General features: G+C 39.7%; 1 protein-coding gene across 1 annotated transcript; it reads left to right on the top strand.

Moving 5' to 3' along the window:
• The first annotated feature begins 1247 nt into the window (after nt 1-1247).
• Nucleotides 1248-27145, top strand: LOC114471666 (mucin-12). The gene is made up of 4 exons (XM_028460546.1): nt 1248-1822; nt 18660-18855; nt 21958-22137; nt 24630-27145. The coding sequence occupies exons 1-4, from the start codon at nt 1577-1579 to the stop codon at nt 27056-27058; spliced, it is 3051 nt and encodes a 1016-aa protein (XP_028316347.1). The 5' UTR covers nt 1248-1576; the 3' UTR covers nt 27059-27145.
• Nucleotides 27146-27658: the final 513 nt, after the last annotated feature.

The following is a 27658-nucleotide window of genomic DNA, read 5'->3' on the forward strand; positions in this document are numbered from 1 at the left end:
AAACAAGTATTTTAATACAAAATATACTGTGAAATAGAAATATATATCAATATAAGCAGTATTGTAATTTTCTATATCACCAAAATGAAAAACTCAACATATCTTTAATCTCTATACATTGCCCAGGTCTCGTTCAATATACTAATTTGATTTAGCAATGCTGGGCCGACTCTGAGGAAAAAGAAACATTTATTATCCAGTAATAATGTGATGTCATATTGACCCAAAGAGAAATAGTATCTGTCTCTGTGCCACTGTATGATCAATGGCCCCATGGATGGCCTCTTAATTAAATATTAATATTAAACATCTGTAACTACATCTGCTGACCTACTGCCCTGGCTGTCTGCTCTTTATTTCCTGCTTACAAGCAATCTTCTGCCCATATTTATGCTATTTTATTGAATTTTCTTTAATTAATTAATTTTTTTTTTTTTTGTCAATGGTTTGTTGTATGGCAGATTTGCATTGTTTTGTCTTGATATTTAAAATTAATAACAATGTGTAGACCACGGGTCACCAACCTTTCTGAAACTGTAGCTATTTCATAGGTACTGTATAGTCCGAAGGGCTACCAGTTAGAAAAGAACTTCTAAAAAAACTAAATGTCCATGGTTTCACTTTAATGAAAGGATAAGATAATAAGATAGGAAATATTCAAGTTTCAACATGCAACACATTATTTCACCTACTTTTTGCAATTGTTTCATTTTCAATACATTTCATAGAAAATGTTCATCTTCCTTTTTTACTAGCTACTAACAAACAAATTTTAACTAATTGTATATAATTTTAACATTTCATAAAATGTTGTCACATTTAAAAAAGAATGTGTCTATTTGTACGGTTGCCGTACAGACAACCCCCGGTGCCATTGGTACTTTTACTGAAGTACACGTACATAGCTTCTTGGGGAAAGTAAATCAGATTTTAGATGGAGCTCAGAGCTCCTGAGGGCCCCTCACATGGTCCATGCGTGCTACCTGGTGCCCGCGGGCACCATGTTGGTGACCCCTGGTTTGCAATTAAAAATTCAAAATAAACTTCATTTATTTCTATTTATTTATGGGGAGGGGGTGTATACATAGAATCACAGCTATACGCGGTCATATTGTAGTGGAGGTCAGGGTCTACAGCTGGTAATACGGTAACTGGACCCTGAGGAGGACACAGAGGACATGTGGACGGCGTCCTTTGGAGAAACGTGTCCGACCAATCAGAGAGCAGCCCGGGTGCAGAGGCTCCTCCCCTTGCCGCCTCTGCCACATGGACCCACAGCAGCTCGAGCTCTGCATTGTCTGAGGACCATGTCACCCGGAACCCGAACCAGGACTGCAGTCCGTCCCCGTCCTTCGGTCAGGGGGCTTTGTAATGGTTTATAATGGTTTATAATGGCAGCCTTCCATTGTAGACTGGGTTGGCTCTTTGCAACGCTGCGATAAATCAAACCTCTGCAATGTTAAATCCTGCTTTACCTGGACCTGGATCTGGACCTTAGACCGTCCATCCTTTATTATCACTGGACATAACGGAGCGGAGGTCAGCGGTGTGTCCTGGTTCTCAGTCCCCGGGGAGGATGGCCACCCGCCGCGGTTGCACGGTGAACTCGCTGTGGTCCGGTACCGAGCGCGTCCGCATCGGGGAGCGCCTCAAAGCGACGCTGGCCGGGCTGCTGGAGCTGGAGGTTCTCCGCTATAAGCACCTGGACCTGGTGGACGGGGCTCTGCAGGACCGAGCTGATACCCGGGAAGAGAGTAGGAACCACCCGGAGAGCTGCGGCTCAGACCCCGGACATGGCTCTGCGACATCCCGCGGGCAACAGGTCAGTGAGTCCGTTATTCAATATGGATGTAGGTCTGGTGATGGTCTATCTGCGCCTCCTTGGGTCTGATCGGATCGGATCTGATCTGAATACCTAATGATAGAGACGGTCTCTGATGTTCTTGGGCTCAGGGAATCATCGTTATTCACACTCTAGAATCAAGATCCAGGTGCTAAATTACTGCTTTGTGTCTGAAGATCATCTTAAGGTCTCTTTCAATCTCAATTTGTATCCAAATCACCTCCATTAAAAGTTGTGCTCCATCACTGTCCGCAGCACAGTGTCCAAACCAAAGCTGGGCGATATGGACCACAACTCGTATCTCGATATTTTTTCTCCAAATGGTGATATACGATATAAATCTCCATGTCTTTAACTCAATAAAGTCTCACCAGATAAACTATTCTGGGTAAATGTCCTGATGCAAAGTGCCACACAGACACATTTATTATTAAACAACTGCACAAAATATGTAACTTTTGCCCTTTTCTCCTCTAAGGGACAGCACGTGTGAGTGAGTTCTGTAGCGATGCTTGTTTAGTGGAAGGTCTTGGTGAGGACACACTCAGTAATCCATCTGACTGAGGTTTCCATGCTGTTCTGAGAAGGTATATATATATCAAATAATATATCAACATAGGCGATATTGTAATTTTCTATATCTCCAAAATAGAAAACTCAATATATCTTGAATCTTGATATATTGCCCAGCTCTAGTGCAAACCCACCCAGAGAAAGTCAGGCTCACTGAAGATGAACCTTCTTTCTTAAAGTGCCCTAATTCTCATGCTTGTCCTGAAATGGATCCACTGGTGTTTAAAAGCTGGGGAATGTGTTGACATGTAATCCAGTAGGACAATGTGAGGAGGTCCCATCCTGAGGGCCTGGACTCCAACCCATCATGCATCAGTTCATTTCAACCTGTGACATTATATGCATATATGTATGCACTGTATATGTAGTTAAAGGTGGTTGAACACAGACATGATCATTGAAGAACAGTCATGTGTAGACAGGTCCATCTATAAGGGGGAATAAAGGGGAGAGATTTTTGGGGTCCATCCATAAAGTCAGTAAAATGAAGTTCTATTGTTCTATGAATCTGTGATAAACACATTTATTTATTTATCTGAATAATATCCACTGTTATCCAGAATGTTTATTATTATTTGGGCCATTGTATATAGTCATCTTAAAGATGTAAATCGTTGTTTTAATCAGGAATAAAATGGGGACAAAAAATGGTGGAAAAAGTGGTGAAAAAATTGGTTTGAAGTTGCAAATTAGCGTGGCCACAATGGACATTAAAAGTGGTAAAAAGGGTTGAAAGTGTCATTATTGGCTTAATAGAGGCAGGGAAGGGGGTTTGGGGTAATGTCATTTAAAATGAATCAGTTTAAACTGGCAAATAACGGTCATGACAAATAGATAATGTGGTTAAATGAGCAAAATAAGCATAAAATGTGGTGAAAAGAGGTTAACAGTGACAATAATGAGTCAAGATATGTGACATTGGGTGGATAAGTAGTGGAAATCGTTTAGAAGTGCTGAAAATGTCTTGAAAGTACAAAAAATGTGCAGAAAAGGCATTGAAATTTGATGGAAAAAAAGAAAAAATGGTCTCAAATTGTTCAGAAATGATTCTGAGTTTCTGGTGACCTCCTCCAGTGCCAAATACGGAGCAGTTTGATCTCAAGAGGGCCACAGGTTTTATACGGAAAAAAACAAGTACTTTCAACATCACAGTGCCCTGGTTTACACTTCTATGTATACATAAAACACAAAATATGCAAGAAACTGCCAATAACCAAGCAAAAAGTGACACATATCAGTCCATACAGGATCTACACTTGACATTCCCTAGATTTTGTGACCAATTTCTGTTTAATTAAGGGAAATATTATGTAATAATTTGAGGAAAATGAAAGGATTTTGTGACAATTTTTAAGTTGTATTTCCCAACAGTTTAACATTAAAAAATGACTGCAAACATGCAATATAAGCATGGGGAAAACTGTGAGCACCTGCAAATATTGTTGAGCAGGGTTTAGACAACTTTAATATTACAGGATAGCAGCAGAACTCAGATGAGATCAACACATACAGCAAGCGCTGAAAGTAATTCAACTTTACTGACCAACAGCAAGGACAAATATCATGTGTCATGCAAACAATACCCTTGTGAAACGCACACCCACAGCCTTTGACCTCTAAAGTGTGGAGCACACCATCAAACCTGTGAGCGGTGAAACGTGCTTCTACAGCTAAGCCACATGTGTCAAACTCAAGGCCCAGGGGCCAAATCCGGCCCTTTAGACCATCCAATTCAGCCCACAGGAGAAAACAATAATTATTGTGTAAAATACCAAAAAATTCAGTAGTAGATATCTCAGCCCTTCTAAATACACTAATTCAATGAAACTCCACAATATTAGGAGGATGGTAATTTTCCCATGCCATACTGCAGTCATTTTAAATCTGAAATTGCTTGTTTCCTCAAATAGTTTCATATAATTGCTCCAAAATTACATAAAAATTGGTCACAAAATCGATGAAATTTAAAAGAGTAAATCCTGCAGAGACTGATATTTGTCACTTATTGTCGGCGCCTTACAAACTTTATGTATCATTTATATGTGGAAGTGCAAACTTGTATAAATCGTTGGAACTGCTTCTTTTCCTGCCTTAAATCTGTGGCCACTTAAGACCAAACTACTTTGTATATGTGGCCCAAGAACTAAAGTGAGTTTGACACACGTGATCTAAACTATGGTTGAATTTCCTTCACTGCTGACAGTTCACACTCACCATGATAACACTCAGAAATAGAGCTGGTTATCAGCTGTAGACCTTGTGTGTCATCATTTTAGTTAACAACAAAGTGTGACAGAAAACTAAATCACCATCAGCTGCTGCACAATAGGGGTGTGTATTGCCTGGCATCTGCCGATACGATTTGTGTTCCGATACATAGGTCACGATACGATACGATACGATGCTAGATATATCCTGATATTAAAGTATAAGGTGTTTATTGCAATTTTCCTTTTAATATATGACTTAAGAAACAACTAATCTGTAACTGTGTACACCTTCATGAGAACATTATGTATGAAATATATTTCATTGGCATGTTTTACACTCAAAACATTGGCTTTAACATGCCATCTGCCAATAACTTAAAATAAAATAACATACAATCTGCCTGTGGCTTTTAAACCAACTTTGGCTTCAGTGCAACTTAACTGAGGTCTATGCTTAGAACAGGGGTCTGCAACCTGAGGCTCTGGGGCCTAATGTGGCTCTTTGACTCTTTTGCAATGGCTCTCTATAGCTTTAAAAAAAAATAACTATTGAAATAAAGAGTTTTCTTTTACAGAGGCTATTAATGATTAATGACAAATAAAATCAAGATATAACAATTTGTTAACCTAAAATAAATCACGTTGTGCAATGACTCAGCATCTTTCTACTTCACCTCCTGCAACATCTACAGATTATCAACTTTCCTGTGGTTAACCTTAAGTTTTAAATCCCTGGTAAGATAATTAAACCAACAAAAACACTATTCTGGAAGAAAATATAGATTTTAATTGTGTGGGAACAGATTAATTTAACCACCAATGTACAGGTTAAATATGTATGTTTTATATGTGGCAAGAAATGAGCAATTAGCATGTGTTGATCACATGATCATGTGTATCAAATTCAAGTTACTTTTTGTAGCCTTTCAAATACATTAACTAAAAAATATTCTTTATATAACATTGTGTTCATGTAAACTGAGATGTGTAAGAATTTGAAGATGAAGATACTGTTTTATTTATTGTTGTCAATTTATTTTATTTTATTTTAAACTGTTTTTAAGTTGCCATTTACATGATCAATATAAATCAAATCAAATTAAATCAAACATTTTTCTATATAATTTTACCTGTATATAATTTAATACACTGTATTGTCTTCATTGAGAAGGTATTTTTTGGCTCCAGGAGGACTTTAATCCAGGTGAGATGAGGTTAAATGGTTCCTTGTAGAGTAAAGGTTACAGAATCCTGACCTAGAACAGCAAATAACAGTTAGTTCTTTCTTTTTAGATTTGATTGAAAAAACACAAGCTGGTCAACATGCCAGGTTTCAGAGCAGTGCAGTTACAATGTCTCCTGCAGTGGAAAAGACTTTTCTGGGTAAATAAAGGTAAAAAATATGGATGCTTTTTCCGAGAATACGTAATATCGGGATATATCGCCGAATCGACTTTTTTCAACATCCCTACTGCACAATGCATAGTGTATGAGGATGAAAAATCAGGCGTTTTGTCTGATGGTTCACAGCATCACAAAGAAAGTGCATCACTGTGTATGATGGTCGTAATCAATCCCATTCAGAGACACGAGCACTCAGAGCACAAACCTCAGCTAGTGATTAGCATAGTTCCATGATAATTCACACAGTAACACTTTACTGGAAGTTTTATACATAAGGCTGACATTATTATGACATGACACCTGTCACTAGCATGAATAAGGTGTCATGAAGGCTGTCATTAAGTTTTGTTTGCTAAATTATGACACCTTAGGTAGGGTTAGGGGTTAGGGTAACGAAGGGTTAAGATAATAAACGACACTTAATAACAGCCTTCATGACACCTTATTCATGCTAGTGACAGGTGTCATGTCATAAAAATGTCAGCCTTTATGTATAAAACTCCAAGTAAAACGTTCCCATTCACACTTTAAAGCTTATAGGAAATTTCTATCCCCATTAATGATGATACAGTAGGTCCAAATGGGCACATTCATTTTTTTATCTCCAAAAAATCACAATGAAATGCGCAATCTGGATCTGATCTGGATGAAACTTGGTGGAGCAGTTGAGAAACCATCCTCACGTAACTGTGTCAAATTTCATAAACCAATCCAGAATCAGTATATTGATCGGGATCACTCCAAAAAGGAGTCTTCCATGATGTAAAGCTCTAATGTCAAACTCATGGCCTGGGAGCCAAATCCGGCCATTTGGAACATCCAATTCGGCCCGCAGGAGAAAGCAAAAACGTACAGAAAAAAACTTAAATCATTGTGTAAATGAAACTCAACAATATTTCCAGATGCTCACAGTTTCACCAGTGCTTATATCAAATGACTGCAGTTTTTTTTTCATGTTAAACAGTTGGAATAAAGTTAAAGTTCTAACAAAGTTCTTACATTTTCCTCAAATTATTACATAATTAGTGTTTTTATGTTTGTTTGTATGGTTTATATGGAACCCAAGTCAGAAATAAAGGTATAAAAAATGATATATTTTGTTGATTAAAAAGAAACTGGTCACAAAATCTAGGAAATTTAAAGTGAACACCCTTTAGTGGCTGATATTTATCACTTATTGCTTGGATATTGTTACTTGCTTATACATTTTGTATTTTATATATATGTAGAAGTGCAAACTAGGGCACAGTAATGGTGAAATTCCTCATTTCCAGCATAAAATCTGTGGCCCACTTGAGATCAAACTGCTCCGTTGTTGGCCCCTGAACTAAAATGCGTTTGACGCCCCTGGTATAAGGTTTATTTTTGGTTGAACTTTGGTCAAAATCCGTGAAATACGTTTGACGTAATCCTGACAAATAAACAAACGCTGGTGAAAACTAAAAATATTATCTCCGTCTTTTGATCATCTGGGGGTCGTGCTGCGTTCAGGGTCTGTTGCTGTGTGGAGTTTGTCAGTGAAATATGAAACAGGCCCTCTGTGTGTGGAGTGCAGTTATTTTGAGAAAGTACCAAACGCCTCATCATGTCTGTTGTGTGAATGTGTTCCTGCAGCATATTAATGCACTCTGCATTTGAACCCGGCTGTAGCTATGGCGACCTCTGCTCAACCGTGCGTTCATTGGATTAAATACTGTGAAATGCAAACATACTGAGTGGAAATACCTGGAATAACCAGTGGAAATAATACATAACAAAGCCCATTTTTATCATACTGCTGCATGGACTGTGCAGTGTGGTCCAGTGTGAAAATGTGCTGCTATCCTCATCCTCACCACCCACCTACTGTATCAACTGCTCTGTGCTTCCTCCTGTGGTGCTGTGAGGTCCTGTGGAGAGCTTTTCTGATTCTCACCTCTGAAGGGACCTGGCATTGCAGCAGAGCAGCCTGGCACAGGGTCTCCTGCCCTCAGCAGGACCAACACATCTACCACTAATGGAAACAAGTCACTGCTTGTAGTGTGTGGCTAGATCTACTTCCAACGCCGAACAGGGAGGAGAATGTTAATGAAAAACCTCCCACACAACGTCCTCATAATATCCACCTTTCCAGTGATTCAAGCCTCTGCTTCTATAAATGTAAATATTCTGCATGGATGTGATGACTCACAGCAGGATGCACTTTACTTGAACTCAATGGTTTTTTTTTTTTTTCTGAATTAAATTGGAAATATGATTCATTCATCCAGTCGTGAGTTGGGAAGGAAAGGGATGCGACTGCTCTGTGGCGTCATGTGACAGCATTGGTGTGGCAAGACAAGAATTTTGAAGATCACAAAAACAAAACTACTTTTGTTATGTTCGTGGAAAGAAGAAACATATTAAGTCCCATGATTAAGTATCAGCAGTGTACGGACTGTCTGTTAAAAAGACTACATAGTTATATATACTGTACATTAATAGATATTGCCAACCCGTAGTACCTATTTTCCACTGGTTGGGTGAGTATAAGCCTATTTACAGCAGAGCAGTGCCACAAAGAGGCAGATAAACAGTGCATTACCCGTGAGATTTACAACTAACAAACAACTGCTTAAACATCTTCACTCATGAACGCATCACAGCCAAAAAACTGTACATTAAAGTAAAACATGTACGCCGCGTGCCAGCAGTGCAACACTTCAAACGCTTAGGAAGCTACTAAGCCACTTTCTTGTCTTCATCTCATCTAGTGATGACAGGAATAGTCCATTCAAGGTGATAGTCCACTGTTTTGTCCAACCGCTGCGTCGCATTGTGCCACAAAGACAGCAGATCTCAAAGGCGAGACGAGGAAAAGTTCCCAGCGCGTGACGGGAAAAATCCAACTTCCCCGTTTGGAGCTGACTTTGTGGAATAACAAGGGAGGGAGGAAACAGAACTTTTTAAACTTTGGCTCTCTGAATGAGGCTAAAGGGATGTATATTACTGTAGCAAAGCCATTATAAAGTGATTTTTTTTATAATACTGCCCCTTTAAATGCAATGTTTCATCTTTTCACCAATTATCTACAGCCTTATTCTGCTTCCCCAGTGGCAGCCAATCACAGACACACAAATGCACAGATACAGTATATATTAGTAGATGCACTTGAATGGAAAAGCCACCTTCTTAACCGAGAACAGTGTTTCTCAAATGGAGGTACGTGTACCCCTAGGGGCACTACAGGGAGTGTAAAATTAACAAATAAATTGATAGTCTTGGTTCCACCCCATGTGTGAGATGACTGTAAATTATAAAAACTATAAAAATAAATTTATTCAGGAGACATTAAATCAGCCTTTTCAACCTTAGGGTTGGGACCCCGTGTGGGAGTTTAAATGGGGTGAATTTTTTTTAATTATTATTCTTGTTAAAACAACCCACAATCCACCAGATTCTAATCACGTAACTGTATTTAGTAAGTGGTTGACAAGTGGGTATTTTAGATTTCTTCTACACTTGTCTTAAAATAAAATAGTTATACTGGAGCTTGGTTGGGCGGGTGGGACGGATCGTAGTGGGCGCCAGAAAATTTCCCTTATTTTCAAATCCAAAACTTGACAGGTATGCCCAGAACCAAAATGGTGTCTTCTTTTCAAATCCATCATGAAAACTTTTTGCTTCAGCACTATCTTTGCATTCTTCTACGGGATTCCCAATCCCACAATGCCATGCTGGAAACTTTTCTTAAGTTCACTTAAGATTATATGGGATTGCCGCCTGCAGCTTTAAGAGTTTTTGTTATGTGATCCATCCAACTCTAACTACCCACTGCAGAAATTAGGCTAATTCATCTCTCTGTTTTTTTCTACTGCCCATAGGAATGTGCGATATTTTATCGTTTATAAATTATCGTCAAAAATATTCTCACCAGTAAGAATATGTCATCCCACGATATAAAGGATAAATTTCTATGTCTGAAATCAGCGAGGGTCACGGGCCATTTGTCTCTCAATTTAACCAAGAATGCCCTTAAAAACGTTGTTCCACAGGACAAAACTGCCTCTGTTTGTTATCAACTTATTATTCTCTGGAGCATAATGCTGTTTGCGGCAGCGAAGCCTCCGCGGTGTGCACCACCGCTCCCGCCCCCAGCTTTCTCACACCTACAGACGGCGGTGCTAGCTACCGAGCTGCGATACATCATCATGGACCGCTACTTGGTTAAAACCAGATAACCATCCAACAAAGTGAACCAATCCAAGTTCCTCCGTCAGATCCACCCAAAGTTCCACAAACACAAGCAGCAACGATTATGAACTGGAAACTCAACTAAAGCTAACTATGCTAAGCTAGCACACCGACACACTGACTAAGCTAAGAGCTAATGCTAACCACTCCATATAAGGAATAGACAACGTAAAAAGAACACGTCTTACTGTCATAAAGCCACCGATTTGTTTATGGTCAGATTTAACACTTGTATGGAAGAATAAAAGCTAAACATGTCACACATTATGTGAAATAAATATTAGCATAAATACTAATGTCACTACATCCGTCCTGACTTGTGAAATGCAATATTTTTTAATAATATTTCACGTGTTCACAGACAAAGCTGGTCCCATTAAACTAATGTAACTATTGAGATTATTACACCTAAATATACTGAATGATTAAATCATCAGCTTGATCTAGTTTAATTATAGGAAATCAGTTATTTATTAACCATAACTTTATGTAACTCCTAAGATAAATGAAACAAGATTCAGCATCAGTAAAAACACTGATGGACACTGATTGCTTTTCATTTTAAGTGAGGAAATTAATGAATTACATACATTAACACTAATAGAGTGATCTACATACACTGATATATTCCATAAAATATCAGCTCATGAGCTCTTTGAGTCAGCAGTTATTGTAGCCTTTTTAAATGTGTCTAGTGTTGAAATGTATTTGTGTTTGTAAATCAGTGTACGAAGTTAAATCCCACACTTTGTGAGGTCATGTAAACTTCACAGGAATTTGACCTTTAGAACATCATAACATTCTCATTATCTCAGTTATCTGTTTTAGTACTCAAGACCAGTCTTGGTCTTGAGACATCTTGAAGGGCTTGGTCTTGTCCCGCACTCAAGAGCATCTTTACTCGGTCTTGTCTCGCATCTCAGACTGGCTAGAATCTGAATTTTCTGTCAACAAGACCAGTCGAGACCAGCACTGATCTTCTATTCTTCAACTTCATCAATGTGAAAACAAGGAGAAGCACCTGGAACTATTCCTGATTAATTAACATTGTATTTTGATTTAAAACTTTTAGCGTTAGCTCAACAACTGTTCTGACTGCCTCAAATGTTTTTATGTGCCTATGTGTCAGACAGCTGCAAAAACTCAGACATCAGTCCACTTAATTCAGGCCTCATTCACCTGACAAATAAAGACCTTATTTTTAGATATTTAGAATAATTCTGGATGTATTAGTGGCTTTAGAATACATACAAGAATGTATTGTTTTGCAAAAAGTAGTTGAACAAATTTGTCAAGATTTGAGATTTTTGTATGCTGTGCATTGAAAGAGCTGCAGACACTTTGGCTTTGTTCGAAATGTCATACTAACATACTACTAATATGAAGTCAAAATGAGTATGTAGTGTGTTCACATTATGAAAAGAGTGAGTACACGAGAAATACCCGGATGTATACCTTATCAGGACATTTTTAAGTATGCACAGTGGACACACTAGTCATACTCATCCGCCCCATGATGCATTGCGAGCAGAATATAAGCTAAATGGCAAACATTCCCTTTTCAAAACAAAAGCATCTCTTCTTGTCTTCCATTAGTTTTTTAACACTTTTGTAAATAGGGCTCTTGTTTTGAAGTTAACTGGAAGTTTTGTCAGTAGCACAATGGAGGGTCTCCAAAAATCTCTGAAATGCCGGAATTAAACGTGTTTCCGCATGTTTTATGGCTCAAATGACCACATGTTGTTATTCTACTTGGTCACTTTCTTACTTAAAATTATTTTAGATTTTTTAAAGGTGGAGAATCAACAGAGATATTTAGCCTCAGTGTGCTTCAGGTTTTTGCTGTTGTAGGTTTGGAATGCATCTTGGGAAACTTGGAAGTATACTTCAGTGGGAACTTGCACCATCGGTCATCGTCCTAATCATACTAATAGTATATAGTTGACAGTATATACTCATTAAGATTGTAGTGTATAGTACATGTATGTCATTTCAAACGTTTGTCAAACGTATTTTAAAAAAACTAAAATTAAAGACAATTCTAACTGCTTGTCATTTTATGGTTTTGGTCTTGTCTTGGTCTTGATTCCAAAAGGTCTTGGTCTTGCTTGGTCTCGGTGTATTCTGGTCTTGGTCTACAACCCTAGTGTTTGCTACAGCAGCAACTCTTTTGTCCTAAAACATGAGCAGTTGTTCTCTAGGCTGTTGCTGAGCAGAGTACTGCTGTTTGATCTGGTTTGTAGAGTCCAGGCTGCAAGCTGCACCAAAAAGAAGGAAAGCTTCTTGAAAACAAGTGACCTTTCCACATATTTGAAACAAAGAGGTCTGTTACAAAGCTAACTGGGCTGAATGCAGCCTGTTGTGAAATTAGCTTCTAGTGTTGGGCAGCATCGTCTTACACAGGAAGTCATTACCTGGACTTGTGGAGAGATGGCTTTGTCTCCCTGCGTTTTTTTTTTTTTTTTTTTTTTTTTTGCCTCTGAATCGCTCAGCGCACAGAAAAACACAGTGATATTAATACTTTTAGGATGTCCAGGATGAAGATACAAAGTGTGGGTGGACCAATAGTTCATTATTAATGGATGAAACAATAAATACTTCTTCTCACCCAACCACTCGTTTGACCGCCTCCTCATAGCAACAGCTGCAATCCATCTCACAGATGACACAATGCACCTTTTAAGAGGATGTCTGCAGCTTGATCATAATGGAGTTATTATCCAATTCACCCCTATATTTTGCACACATTGCTCCAGAGGGGGCTGCACTCACCCCTCACATGAAGGAGGGATATCATGTTACAGAGCTGTGAGCAGACCTCCACCCTCCTGTCTATCAGGCCCCTATGATTTGATCATGCACTGGTCACTGTGTAACATTACACCCTGTTATGTGCAATGCATTTTGCTGTTGAGGAGCTGATGTTTTTTCTGCTCTTTACACTTTTCAGTAATTTAAAGTAAGGCTGTGCAGTTAATCCAAATTTGATTATGATTTTCATTATTACACTCAACGATAACAAAAATAACATAATCAAGAAAAAATTATTTATATATATATCAGAGGTGTCCCGATCAGATATTGATATTGGATATCGGTCTGGTATGATTCAGAAAATGGATATCGGATTTCATCGGACTGCATCCAAAATTTCCGATATGTATTATATTATATATATTCAATTGTACAATACTGTAGATATTAAGTTGAAGGTTAAAATGTATGTAACCAATTGGTTAATAATCAATGGGTCAGTTTTTCTCATACCTACTGTTGCTGACTATTGTTCTCTCTTTGAGTAACATCACATGATCGAGTCTTTTCTAATATTTCACACGACAAAATAAGTAATAAAAGTATGTATGATTCGTGCTGATAACGTATCGCATCGGATCGATATCGGCCAATACGCAAGGCGGCAATATCCGTATCGGAAGTGAAAAAGTTGTATCGGGACATCCCTTATGTATATATATATTTCTTTTTTTTCAATTATTCATATGTTTTATTTGCTAAATCCCAGCTAAATCAAAGCTCGCCTGCAGGCAAACACAAGGAATGTTGTTGCTTGTCTTGAAACATGGCAGGAGAAACGCAGCAAAAACGCTTGGTAAACAAACACAGCAAGACAAATTCTCTTATATATGGGAACACTTTGGGTTTGATGATAAAGACCTAGAGCAAAGATACGTGCAAGTGGACATACTTGATTTTAGTGTTTGAAGGATTTTATTTATGTTTACATTGTTTTGCACAAAAAATAAATAACTTTTTCTTAATTATGACTAAAATAATTGTGATTATTATTTTTTCTATAATCGAGCAGCCCTACTTTAAACGGTTTTTCTTAGGACGTGAGCATTAGTATTATTCTATACAATTGCAATGTTTGGATTTTAATGAAGTTAGTACAGGTCATATCCATAAATGCAATGGGAATAATTATTTGCACAAAAATTTATTTTGCTGTTTTGGTTTCCGGTTTTTGGCTTTGGTTTTTTTCATTTTTGGTTTTCGGCCAAGTCTTTTCATTTCAGTGCATCTCTAATGTGAATGAAAAGCATGCCAACACTCTACGTTTGTGTGTGTTACATGAATATGTGTTGAATGTGCAGTTCTGTGTGGGAGGAGTAGGAGAGCGAGGACGCGGCTGCTGTTTCCAAAGGACATTCGAGAAGTAGGGAGGGTGGGATTATTTGTGGAGGGTGGTGGTAGTGGGGGGTGGGGTCGATGTCCTGCTAGATGCCCTTCTCTCTCGCCCGGCAACCGTCGCTCCCTCCACTCACCCTCCTCCACCCACTGGGTGACTCACTTACTTATTTCCGTCTCTGTTTTTGGTACTTCTCACTCGTTTTGGGTCACTCACTCAGCAAAGCTGCTCAAAAGCCGTAGATATAAAAAGTCTAACACTCTAAACTCCGAAAAGCTTGAGATCAGAGCCAACACTCCAAATCCTTTCTGTTCCCAGAGTGAAGTTACTCTAGCTGTTCAAACCTGAGAAGCATCGGAGAGACAGTAGCTGGGTTTCCATTACCCATGGAAATACGCAAAATCTAAATTTCGCAATAAAAAGTGATAATGAAAACACCTAACAAACAACAAAATGTTTTTACACTTTCATGAGGAGTAATTTCAGATGTTTTAATATTGAAATATGTTGCAAAAGCGCAATGGAAACACTTTTTCTGCAAATGGGTTAGGGTTAGGGTTAGCGTGCAGACATGCTAAGCTAACAGTGCTTCCGACTCTCCGTAACTTGTAGTTATCTCATGTAGCAGAGGCATGGGCACGAACGCACTTACGAAACATGACCTGGTGGGCGGGGTCTGTCAGTCATATCACAGCAGAAGAGGACAGTGGCTGACTTTATGAAAATAGGTTTCATATGCAAGGAGCGGGAAATCTCAAAATAAGAGAAATCGATCGGTGCAAACAAGTTTTCATTTTTAACGCAACCTGTCTCCTAAATGTTTTAAGAGGCAGGTTTCTATGATTATTATTTCGACCATGTCATTAGATCTCACTCAAAAAATGTTTTCCATTTGTTTAGGAACACGTTTCCATGAGGCACAAAGTTTTGTGAGGGTTTTTTTTTTAGCAGATCTGGATTTTCCCCTCTCTGTCTTTTCCATCCCCCCTTTTCCTTTTCCTTTGCCTTCTGCTGCTCTTTGTTACGTCATCTGTCGTCTTCCATTCTCCCCTGGACCCCCTCCGCAGTGACTCACTACCTGTATTGTTTCCCCAGTAACAAGAGGATTGATCAGCGCCGCTCACAGTGTCCCTGTTGTCTGTGCTCAGGCCTGCTCTCCTGGAGGAATGAAAAGAGGAGGGTTCTTTTCAGCCCCTGACTAATCTTGGAAATGAAGGCACTCTGCTAACTTGACATGTTGTTCTTGTCATGCTTTTTGTGTCGGGGGAGGGTTTGGAGGACACATTGTTGCCCGTTCTGGTAAAAGTGACTAAGAGGGAGTTTTTGACATTCTGTTAGTGTGTGTTTAGTTGATGTGGGACGATTGACAGACTTCACCGTACGATAGACCATAAATTGTAACAATACAATACAATATTTTGTAGGAAGAAAAATGTAGTTGGAAAAATAGCCATGCTTTAATTTGACTTTAACTCTGGGCATATTTACATACTTACTTTAGGTATGACATTTTCAAATCAATAGGAATATAACTATGTGGGGGAAAGGAACAATTTATATATACAGTATATACAATCCCCTCCAAAATTATTGGAACGGCAAGGTCAATTCCTTTGTTTTTGTTGTATACTGAAGACATTTGGGTTTCAGATCAAAACATGAATATGAGACAAAATTTTTATTTCATGGTATTTACATCTACATGTGTTAAACAACTCAGGACAGAGCACGTTCTGTTTGAACCCACCCACTTTTCAAGTGAGCAAAAGTATTGGAACATGTGACTGATGGGTGTTTCTAGTTGTGCAGGTGTTGCCTTTTAGGTTGATTGTTCAAACATTAAATAGTTCTTGTTTTTGGCTTTGACCTGTGAAAACTGCATTTCTGTTAAGCAAACATGAAGACCAGAGAACTGTCTATGTGAGAAAAGCAAACCATTTTGAAGCTGAGAGAAAGGGAAATTCAATCAGAGCTATTGCACAAACAATGGCCATAGCCAATACAACAATTAGGAATGTCCTGAAAAAGAAAGAAACTACTGGTGTACTGAGCAACAGCCATCAAACACGTCAGTCGAGGTTATCAACAGCAGCTGAAGACAGAAACATTGTGAGAGCTGTGAAGAAACACCCAAAGACAACAGTCAGTGACATCACTGCCAACCTCCACAGGGCAGTAGTGAAGGTATCACAATCCACTGATCAAAGAAGAGAGAAGAAGTATTGATGATATAACTTATGATGGTAGCAGCAGAATGAATTCTGAAGTCTACAAAACCATTTTGTCTGGCAATTTACAGAAAAATGCATCCAAACTAATCGGGAGAAGCTTCATCATGCAACAAGACATTGACCACAAAAACACACTGTCAACAGAACAAAGGACTTTATCAGGGGGGAAAAGTGGAAGGGATTAGACTGACCAAGTCAATCACCGGACCTTAACCCAGTAGAGCATTTTACCTCCTGAAGAGGAGACTGAAGGTAGAAACAACAAACAAGAACTTAAAGAGGCTGCAGTAAAGGCCTGGAAAAGCATTTTAGATGAAGAATGCAACAGTCTGCTGAAGTCAATGGGTCACAGGCTTGATGCAGTTATTGGAAGTAAGGGTTATGCCACCAAATAATAAATATTATTTACTTAATACTTAGTTAATTTAATAATGTCTGTTCCAATACTTTTGCTCACTTGAAAAGTGGGTGGGTTCAAACAAAAGGTGCTCTCTGTCCTGAGTTGTTTAACACATCTAGATGTAAATACCATGAAATAAAACTTTTGTCTCATATTCATGTTTTGATCTGAAACCCAAATGTCTTCAGTATACAACAAAAACAAAGGAATTGACCTTGCCGCTCCAATACTTTTGGAGGCGACTATATATATATATATATATATATATATATACTCGCACAAAATAAATATCATAAAATTGAGAGAGGAGAAAAAAACGAATAAAGGGTAGGAAAGTTTCAACCTGGAACCCGACAACCAGGCCAACTGAGGGGGTCATGCCCTAACCCAGCAAACACTGGGCAGGCTGAGGGGATATAGGTTATAGGAAAAAGTGCCGCTCTGAAAATAGAACTCAAAAACAGTGACCACCAGTTTAAAATAAAGACCAAATCATGTCATTGTGACATTCTTTAAAAAAAAAGCCATTTTGTGCAGGAACTTTGCATAACCAGAATATAATTTACTTTATTTTCACTGATGTACAGGTACTTATACAAACTTTGTTTGCTTTAACCCATCCTTATGGAGAAGTGGGTAGCCACTGGTTTTGAACCCACAAACCACACGTGTGCACCTTAAAGGTCCCATATCATTTTTCACCCATCTCCTTTTGTTCTAAGAACTCTAAAAACATAGTATTTGAGGTTTATTTTCCCAAACTCGCCTGTTTTCCAGAGTTTTAGCCTCTGAAAAGTCACTTTCTGAGCAACTCTACACAAAGAGGCTGATTTGCGGCCTACTTATGCATATTCATGAGTGGGCGTGTCTATAGACGAGACACTGACTTCCTCCTCCCCACACAGTGACGTAGGGCCAGAGGACGGCCCACCCTCCTCCCACCCACTCTGTAGCAGAGCTCATGCTACTTTATAAACACGTGACAGAGCGTGGGGGCGGGGCGTTCACTGGTACATACATAGACTGTAGAAAATAAATACATAGCACTGCACGAAGAACGCTGAAATGCTCGTCTTCGTGGGCGTGTCTGTTTACATGTCAATCACGGCAGAGAGCTTCCTGGAGGTGTGGCTTCTCCAGCTCAGTGCTGCGTCAAATTTGTCATCAAAGTGGGAACGCATCATCAAATTGGAGCGAGGTGTTTGGGCTCACCCTGCAGTAAGAAAGGAGCAAATCACCCTCTAACTAACGATTGAGGGAATCAATGAAAAAAACACTTTGTGCATGTGTATGAAGCCCATATAACACTTTGATCATGTTTAAAGCACAGAAAAGTCCATTTAGCGTAACATGGAACCTTTAACATAAGATTGGTCAAATGTCCTGAATGTGATTTGTGATTTTTAATTTGTCTCAGATGTTGAGTTTTCATGTCTTCTTCTACTCTCCCACCATGTGAGAAGCTGTGAGTCCCCTTTTATTTCCTTTTTAGTTTGCTCAGTAGTCATGGGGATCTCTTTGTAGTATATGGCTAACATATTTTACTCAGACATGATAATAAACTCTGTCCTTTCCCCCTACATGTCTCTGTTTGATTTGCCACTGGTCTCTTACACATGCTTCTCTGTGTTTGTAGGATTCCTCTCCCTCAGATGCAGTGGAGGACTACACCAGTAACTCTGGTGATGGAGCTCAACACTTCTCTTCTGGAAAGGGAACAAACTGTCGCTGGTCAACCCTCTCCTGGGACGCTCCCTCTGAGCTACTCACCCCCCCGACCCCTGACCCCACAGCTATGAGCCACATAGATAGTGACTCCAGACCCAGTTCAGGTAAAGACCTGGGTTGGGGTCAATTATGATTGTAATTGTGTAATTGATATATAATTACAATTAAGGCGCAATTGCAGATGCAGAAGGCATCCTCACTATATTTTTTGTTCTGTCATCGCTAACTCCTCCTACAGCGTTTGTCCGATTTTGACAAATAAGCTTTTAAAAAATTCTGAAAGTTCTCACAATTTATGCTTGTACTTTTTAATTTGTAACTTTTACGTTTAACGTTTTCTTTCCCATTTATTTCTATTGAAACTGTAAGCTTTTTCAACTTTTAAGCCCTTCATCCCCAGCTTTTCTATCCATTTCAACCGTAATCAACATGCACACACACACAGTAGAGCTTTAATCAGGCCCAAAAAAGAAGACCCGGCCTGAGAGAACATGGCCCAAACCCGTCTGACCAGAATGAAGCTGATGTCTCATTAAGCCCAAACACGTTTCAACCAGACTCTACATCCGTGCGCACACATGTCGAGGTCCGCTAAGTGGCGGCAGGGGTCCTAGGGGTCCTCAGGTAAAAACGGGTGCATCCAAGCAAATCGCCTATATTAAATAGACGTTGCAGCTGATGTACTGTATGTGTTTCTGGGTTTTGCAGATTAAAAAGAGAGTTAAAACAACCCGTGCACACCTGGATGTCCCTTTGTGTCCAAGTGTGCAACAATTATTACGACGGTACTGATTAAAAAAGGAAAAAACAACAGAAAACCCCCCCTACATTGCTGAAAACTGAACATGGGGATGCAGTCACTCCGTAGGGGATCAAAATTACAACATCGGGGGCCCTATGCTCAACAGCACTGGCGTGAACTCTGCTAATGCTAAGCTAATTGCAAAATTATGTTGCCGTTGTAATCTTAATTGAATTGTAATTGAGTTTAGATAATTGACTTTGTAATTGTAATTGGCATAAAGCTGGGGAACAAGGTAACAGTTCTGTAGCTTACACACTTGTAGTTAGCAATTATTAAAACAAGTTTTCCTACGACCTGTGAGTGAATCTTTACACCCATACAGGTGGTAAGGGTTAGGGGTTTATTTATTTAAATAGTGACATACAAAGAGTAACAATACTGTACTAATGTTTTGTACACAGAAATATAATATTAAATAATAATTGTAATTAAATTGTAATTTAATAGGGATAATTGAAAACGCAATTGTAACTTTAAAATGTAATTGACCCCAACCCTGACCTCTACACACCTGAAACTCTCCACACAGTGTGATAAGAGCTATGAGCTGCTTATTGACCAGCAGTTTGTCACTTGCTGATATAAACGTGTCTCACTGTGAAAGGTTTCCTATTAAACATTAACCACAAACTCTTTTTCACAATCTTTCTGTTCACCTGACGTGGCTGCGACTCAGTTTTTAGTTTTTGCCGTCAACATTTCTGTATTTTTTAAACTCTTATCCAGTCTCCTGTCTTTGTTTTCCACTCCTTCACACCTTGTAACAACAGCACTTTGTTAGGTTTCTTTTTTTTGCCAACGTTTGAAACAAAACATAGTAGTTGACCCTGAGCCTGGGAATACAATTGAATGGCATGTGAACAAGGAGGATTCTCAGTTATTTTTATTACGTTTGGCTATAATCCTCAGTTTTGTAGTGATTGTGTCATTTCCCAGTGCTCATGAATGCACCGCCTACATGACAAACATTGTCTAGTGATGTCGCTATCTTGGAATTTTAATGCAGTTTGAGTTTCTGTAGGCGATGTCTCCTCCATCTTCTAAATCTCCGCTATCTGCACAAAAGACCTTTTGGTGTTACCAGAAACATATCTTAATATCATTGTTGGGGTCAAATTTTAATTATAATTGGTATTTAATTACAATTATGATGAAATTATGATTGTAATTGTAAAAAATCTGTTACTGTTGTAATCATAATTGAATTATCATTGACTTCAGATCATTGTCATTGTATTGCATAATTTCTATAAAAACTGTGATTATTTAACAATTTAATTAAACACAAACCTGTGGAACCATGATACAGTTCTATGCCTTACACATACTGTATGTAGTTAATTATTAAAACATGTTTCAGTTGAACTTTTCCCACTACCTGTCACTTCTCTTCAGGATCCTTTTATTATGTTAAAAAAAATGTATTCGATGGGTCTACTGACAGTAAAAAAGGCTATAGGGCTGAACGATTAATTGCATTTGCGATATCATTAAACGCGATTTTCTAACCGCAAAGGCTGCAATTTATTTATTTATGTATTTAATTGAATTAATTTATTTATTTTTCCTTGTGCTGTCCTGTTAAGTTCAGAGAGTATTTAAGAAGTGCAGTCCACATGTTTACATGTTTAATGAAACGTGAAGTTAGTTAGATATGTGGAAGCCACAGATTTGTTTGCTTTATTGTTGTAATCTGTGCTTTAAAATGTATATTTCATATTAATTAAATTTAAAATAAATCTGAAATTGTTCATTATGAAACAGATTGATTTATTGCTTGTGTTCATTGAAAAATACATGACAAGAAGCCCTTGAGAAAATAATCGCAATCGCAATATTGAGGGAAAAAAAATCGCAATTAAATTATTTTCCAAAATCGTTCAGCCCTAGACGCCTACAAGAACATTAATACCAATATTTTCATAGATTAGAAAGCCTAACAAGGTAACCAAGAGATGAAAAACAAATTGGATGATAGATAATGTTTTTTGTGTATTTTCGCTGATTTAAGACTAGTTATCAAAAGAAATGCTAACAGAAAGCTAACGCAAGAAGAAGGTTAAGTTTTATGGGGTTATATATTTTCGGCTCACTAATTGGGATCAATTGATTTTGAACTTAAATAATTGAGAACATAATTGTAATTGACTTTCAGGGGAGAAATTAAATATTGAAATTTCAATTGTAATCGGAAAAAAATGCCCGTCATTGTAATCATGATTGAGTTGTAATAATTGAAGACGGAATTGAAATTGAAAATTGTAATTGACCACAACCCTGCTTAATATTATTAAAACATTAAATTTGCACCCAAAGAAAAGCCAGTAATTGTTGAATAATTCTCACACTGTTTGTCCGTAGTTTGTAATGCACACTGAATCACTTTGACTTTTCTGCAAAGGGTTCTACTCGGTGAGTGGGAGCTCTCTGTCGGACTCGTCCTACTCCGTGTCCAGTGAGGCAGCTCATGGAGCAGCTCTACCTGTGAGACCTGACACCACATGGTCGTCAGGTGCTTTGCAGCTGCAGCAGCTTTCCATCCATAGCAGTCAGGAGGACAGCGATCCAACAGCTGTTTATGGTGAGCCAACACGCCTACAACAAAGATTCATGCTGGGCTACGTTCACACTGCAGGCAAAGGTCACCCAAAGCTGATCTTTTTGCCCATATGCGACCTGTATCCGATCTGTTAAAGACAGTCTGAACAGCACATTTCGATTTTTTCAAATCCGACCTGGGTCACTTTCATATGTGGTCCTAAATCGTATCCGATTTTTTTCAATGCCACTACAGTCTGGACGGCTGAGGCCCTTTTCTATCCAACTCCTACGTCATCGCCATGCGAATACATCATAATTGTGAATAATATTATAATGATCTCTATTCCATCACTGTTGACTCCAACTCCACATCCAAACCGTACATTGTACAGATGTAGCAGCAAACAGCTAGAGCAAAGGTCTGCAACCCATGGCTCCAGAGCCACGTGTGGGTCTTCCATCCCTCTGCTGTGGCTCCCTGTGGCTTTGTTGGAAATAAAAATCAGGTGTGTGTAGTTATTCATCAAGAGGGATTCAGACTTTAACTTGGAGAGGAATCTATATATCAGTAGGACACGAACACTGTCCATATAACCTAAACCTCACTGAATCACCTATTGGGTATTACCCTGGTCATACCTCATGAAGGAGCTTTGACTACTAGGTGTCGTACAATTTTCAAGAAAAAAAATTCCTTACGGGGTTTGAACTCGTGAATTTTTGCTAAGTGGCCATAAAACCAAAGTTTGGCTTTTTATTTTTAAATACAAGAAGGACTCAAATGGACATTTAGTATTTTATTTAAAGATAACCTTCAACCCAGTCTTTTTTTCGGGGTTCAAAATATTTTTGTTACATTCACCAATGTAACTTTGTTTTCTGTGTAGCAGATTTCATAAATGCAACACACTGTAGTTGGTTTATATACAGCATAAAGGTAAAAAAACAACAACAGCGTTATATGCCATTTTATCTTAATTTTAAATGTCAAAAGGGTTTGTGGCTCCTAACGCTTTCTTTTCTGTTGGAAACGGGTCCAAACAGCTCTTTGATAAAGGTTGCTGACCTCTGGGTTAGAGTGGATTTCTTCTTTTTCACTCTCCTTTTTCACTCTCCTTAAAGTTATGAAGTGCTGAACTACTGTCTCTTTATTTTAGGGATGCTACGAATATTTGACCACCGAATATATTCGGTCGAATATTGCACAAACAACATTCAGCCTTCGGTTTTGTGAGTTAAAAGCAAGGCACGAATAGTAACGTGTGATGCAATGATGCAATCAAACAACATGCAGTGATTTTGAGTCAGAAAAGTGTGTGTGCGTTGCTGCAAAACCAGCAGCTTCTCCTCCTTTATGCACATAAACACAGCCAGACTCTCTCCTTTCTGCTTACCACTCTCCGTCGTCCGTCACCGCATAAAAGTTGGAAACCGTCGATTTCCACAACTATTGCTATAACACGAATTCGTAAACATCCCCATCGTTTCCTCCTTACACTACACCGGGTCTCGCTGCAAAGACTGGTGTAGCATTAGCACAGAGTGCTAACAGCTGATGTGTGTAATCAATGGGTCCGTGGCTCCAAGCGGTGACTCCCAACACGATCGGTAGCAGAAAAAGTAGTGCAGTTTGGACGTCCAATAGTTGGCATTTACATATATGGCAATAAAGTATAACATATATTCTATATTAAACCACAGTGTTGTTTTAGCTGTAAGATAGTTGGAGAGGGAGGAGCTCACATTCTAGAAGGTGTGTTAGGTGACGTCACCTACCAACGTGGGCAAAATCCTACTCGCCCGTTTAAAGCGGACTTTTTACAAAATGTGGAATAACAAGGGAGGCAGGAAACAGAACTTTTTACACTTTGTCCCTCTGAATGAGGCTAAAGGGATTTATATCACTGTAGCAAAACCATTATGAAGTGATATTTTTCATCATCCCTCCCCTTTAATGCACTTCAGTTTTTTTTTGGAATGAATGTTTTGTTTTATTTGAAGGTCTAATATAAATTAAAAACTGTTGCGCTTTTTTTGAAAAGCAAAGGCTACTGGAATATTTAAAAATGTCATAATATTCAATAAACATTTACTTTCTTTAAAAAAAACAAATGTATTCTAGGCTATTTATGCACTATTTAAAAAAAAAAGTGAAAAACTTAACCACATTTGATATTTGGTATTCGGTTTTCAACCAAGCATTTATATTTTATTCGGCTTCGGCCTCAAATTTTTAAATTTTGGTGCATCCCTACTATATTTACTTCCGTAAACACAGCACGTGCCTGTGGTCATGGGTCAGCTTAGAAGTCTTCTGCGCATGGGGGTCACTTCAGGGTCGCATTCCGTTCAAACTCCAAACTGATTTAAGACGCATTTAATATGTAATATGAACGATCACACAGAAAAACCAGCAGCTGCTGTGGTTGTTTTGGCTGTGAACTCCAGCCAAGGTCTTTTACAAGGATAAGTATTCATTCGCTGATTATGAGGAGGGATATTTTGTCTAACATTTTTTTGTGTCTCTTCCAGTCTCCAGCCGCCTTGATGCGACAGGTCTGAGCTTTCTCTCCGACCTTTGTGCAGGACTCAGTGATTCTCTGGTTTCTTCCCTCCTTCCTCTTCTTAACCCTTCATCTTCCTCATCTGTGCACCTCCAACCTAAGCTGGACTCACGTTACTGCACTGACCTAGTGTCACGTCGAACCAAAGAGGTGTACTCGTACCCTAGCCCTCTGCATGCTGTGGCCCTTCAGAGCCCCCTCTTCACCTCCCCCAGCCAGGAGCAGCTGTCCTGTGCAAACGCTGATGATGAAGATCCCAATGACACAACACTAGCCCTACCACCTCAGCAGCCGCTCGCTCCGGTCTCCGTCACACAGCTGGAGCAGTACATTTCCCGGCTGGCGCGGCAGTACCACAGCCGGTTAAACTCCTCCACCTCTGACCTCACCTCATGCACCACTCCTGGACCTGTGACAAACAGAGGCTTTTGTACTCCTGGCAAAAGTCACGGCTCTACTCAGTCACTGTCTGCCTTTGAGAGCCGCAGTACGTCCTCCGTCCTGACAGGGGGCAGCATTACACCCAGTAAATCCCTGCTTGGGAACTCAGCCAGAGTAAGCATCAGCACCACTGGAAAAAAGAGCATAAGAAACTCCATCAACCTGGGAAACCTTCCTTCAGCCACTGGGGAGGATTTGAACATAAACCTGCATTTAAACTTCAACTTGAACCTGGCCCCTGGTGTGAACTCCAGCTGTGGGGTGGTAGAAACCCCTAAAAAAGGCACCTGTGGAGCTTTAAGAACCGACTTCAGTTCACCTTCGTCACTTTCCTCAGCTGCTCCCACTCCAGCAGTGAGATCGCGCCCTCGGATTTCAACGTGTCCAAGCAGTCTGAGCCATCGCAGTTCTCTGGAGGTGCCTTTAGGAACCGGAGCCAGTTCTACATTCGGTTCTTCAGCCTTCTGTCAATCGTTGGACTGGAGCACCAGTGCTCCACCTGAGCCTGGACACCCAGTGTTTGCCACAAGCGCTGCATCCGCTCCTGCATCTCAGCGTAGCAGCTTGATTCAAGAGTCCAACACAAGTTCTAAGGTCAGTGAGGACTTCCCCATGGTGGAGGAGATCTCCCGACTCTCTGGCCTGTCTCAGGCTGTTGTTCTGGGACTGATGGAACAAGGGGTGGAGCTGGATATCGACTGCTTTCCAGCAGATTCACGGAATGAGCCGACAAACCAGAGTAAAGCTTACCTGACAGCCCGGCCTGATCATGACTACTCCAAACAGACAGAGCTCAGTCCTCAAAGACCGATGCAGCTCTCTCTGAGTGTCACCCATTCTCCTCAGAGCCAGTCCAGTCTCACTCCTCCACTCTCACACTCCAGCAGTCCTCAGCCCATGCAAAACCCCTCCATCCATCACAAGCAGATCCCTCTCTCTTCTGATCTTCCTTCGTCCACAGCTTCATCGCCTGCATCACGCCCCATGCCCAGGAGTCGATCCCCTCCACACCCCCTCCATCCATCCCCTCTGGGTGCCACCCCTTTGTCAGTTTTCCGACGGGACGCTCCATTCCAGTGCTCCCTACCTCGCTTCATAACCAGAAACTCTCCTGTGGAGCATGGCGGCATCCAGCCCAGAGGAGGGTCACTGCGGCAAGGTGGGGGAGGCAACAAGTGGAACAGGGACGAGGGGGAGGGGCTTTACAAGGGGAAACATGCCTCTCATAAGTTGGTACGGGCAGCTACAGTTAGCAGTTATGCTAAGAGGGAGGACCACTATTCAGCTTGGGGTGATGAGGAGGAAAAGACACCAAGAAAGAGCTCAGGCAAACTCTGGAGAGGTTTTGAGGGACGTCTTTGGGGCAAAGACTCTGAAAATGAAAAGGAGGAGATGGATAGAGCCGAGTACGGCTATGGCTGGAGGAGGAACAGCATTGGAAGCTGGAGGAGAGCAAAGACTTCCTCCAGCAGCAGCGACAAGAAGCCAAAAGCAGAAAACTCACCCATTTTCTCCAGGAAAAGGGGAAAAGACGATGGAGACAGGCGCAGCTCCAGCCTCAGATTGTCTCGTCGAGCTCTGTTCAGGAGCGAGTCCCAGGGCCTGCTGGTCCCTCACACCCACAACGAGGAGCCCACCAGGCGGGCTCACTGGGTCTCCTCCTTTGACGTAGGCCAGGGCAGCATTGCCATCAGTAGGAATGACGGCGTCAAGCTACTGCGAGGAAAAGAAGAGGACAAACGTCTGTCCTCCACTGCCAGCCTCTTTAACCTGTCCCACTCCCAGAGTCTGGAGGGCAGCTGCCAGTCGCTCTCCCCCCTGTCCTCCTGCTCCTTTTCCCCCTCCCCTACTCGACGGATGCCACTCCAGCATTCCAGGTCCCTGAAGGATCTTGGGAAGAGGGTCTTTGGTTCCATGAGGTCTTTGAGTCTCAGACGAAAATCATCCAAAAAGTGACACTTGTAAAAGGCACATTGTTAATGTATTACCCTTCAACTGTGATGCTATCTGTGATATTTGATGTAAAGTTAAGTGCCATTGTTTTGAGTTTATAGTAGGGTTGGGGTCAATTATAATTGTAATTGCATAATTACAATTACAGTGTAATTATATTTGTAATTGTAATTTTTAAAATCTGTTGCTGTCTTAATCGTAATTAATATGTAATTGAGTTCAGATAATTGACTTTGTAAATGTAATTGCCATAAAAATTCTCTAAAAATTGTCAATTATAATTTAACGCAAAACTGGAGAACCATGTTACAGTTCTATGCACAGTTCTACAGATACAGTATGTAGTTAATTATTAAAATACGTTTCATATCAAGCTTTCCCATATTTTACAATAAAAAATAAATAAATAAATAAACAATCTATGGGTATATTGACACAGAAAAGGCTCAGATGCCCAAACCAAAAATAATAAAACCTGTATTTTCATTGATTATGAAGCCTAAAAAGGAAACCAATAGATAGGAAAGAAATTAGATGATAGATAATATTTTTAGTGTATTTTACAGCTGATTTAGGAGCCGTTATCATAAGAGATGCTAACAG

This window comes from Gouania willdenowi, chromosome 10 (assembly GCF_900634775.1).
Source record: "Gouania willdenowi chromosome 10, fGouWil2.1, whole genome shotgun sequence".
Classification (NCBI taxonomy): Eukaryota; Metazoa; Chordata; class Actinopteri; order Blenniiformes; family Gobiesocidae; genus Gouania; species Gouania willdenowi.

What these genes read in the sequence shown, in the direction of transcription:
- LOC114471666 (XM_028460546.1), top strand. Translation starts at nt 1,577, where the DNA reads ATGGCCACCCGCCGCGGTTGCACGGTGAACTCGCTGTGGTCCGGTACC. An exon ending in CGACATCCCGCGGGCAACAG is followed by an intron (nt 1,823 to 18,659) that starts GTCAGTGAGTCC and finishes CTGTGTTTGTAG; the next exon opens with GATTCCTCTCCCTCAGATGC. An exon ending in TGACTCCAGACCCAGTTCAG is followed by an intron (nt 18,856 to 21,957) that starts GTAAAGACCTGG and finishes TTTTCTGCAAAG; the next exon opens with GGTTCTACTCGGTGAGTGGG.